This window comes from Plasmopara halstedii, assembly GCF_900000015.1.
Source record: "Plasmopara halstedii genome assembly, contig: Scaffold_526, whole genome shotgun sequence".
NCBI lineage: Eukaryota > Oomycota > Peronosporomycetes > Peronosporales > Peronosporaceae > Plasmopara > Plasmopara halstedii.
Genome location: NW_020187446.1, coordinates 1,188,722 through 1,189,286, shown reverse-complemented (window position 1 = coordinate 1,189,286; position 565 = coordinate 1,188,722). Strand labels below are relative to the sequence as shown.

The window sequence follows — 565 nt, the reverse complement described above, 5'->3', positions numbered from 1 at the left end:
CAACGTAAGTAAACATACGTCTTTGATATTCTTGAAATTGATCCAAAAACCTTTTTCGTTACGCGACCACATCTGGCCTTTCGTGGCCATCAAAGTAAAGCCCTTGTTGATAAATAGTGGGTGTGAATCCGAGATATCGAAGCCATCTTTGAGCAGTTCGCTCTCGAATATCAAATACATCCCTGAGCTCCAAGTTAATATGCAATTGTGTTCGAACACAATGCGAGAATGTTCTTCTACTAATGGAGTCTGGCGTTTGCGATCGCAGCCACGTTAGACAATGATTTTGAACGTCTTCATCGTTGACCAAGGACTTTGTCTTAATGTGATATCCCTGATGTGAAGCAGACAACGCTTGGTTTTCAATGTAAAATTTGTCCCACTCGCGGAGCTTTCTAGCTCTGTGGTCATTTGCACCATTGTTTGATGGCATCATGCTCGAAACGACCGATAAAGAGCTTTCCACTTTGGATGACATGTTCTGCTTCAGCAATAACAGATAACGATGAACTGCTATAGAGCGAATATAGTCGAATTTGCTTAGGCTTAACTGGCGCTCAATCGT

General features: G+C 42.1%; 1 protein-coding gene across 1 annotated transcript in view; it reads left to right on the top strand.

The window, feature by feature from the left end:
* The window catches only part of PHALS_11283 (RxLR-like protein), a gene marked incomplete at both ends in the record, with an annotated part of 1,095 nt that extends 789 nt beyond the window's left edge, over positions 1 to 306 (top strand). Inside the window, one exon of the mRNA XM_024726852.1 lies at positions 269 to 306. Within this exon, the coding sequence (XP_024577487.1) occupies positions 269 to 306 (38 nt within the window). The remainder of the gene's footprint in view (positions 1 to 268) is intronic.
* Positions 307 to 565: the final 259 nt, after the last annotated feature.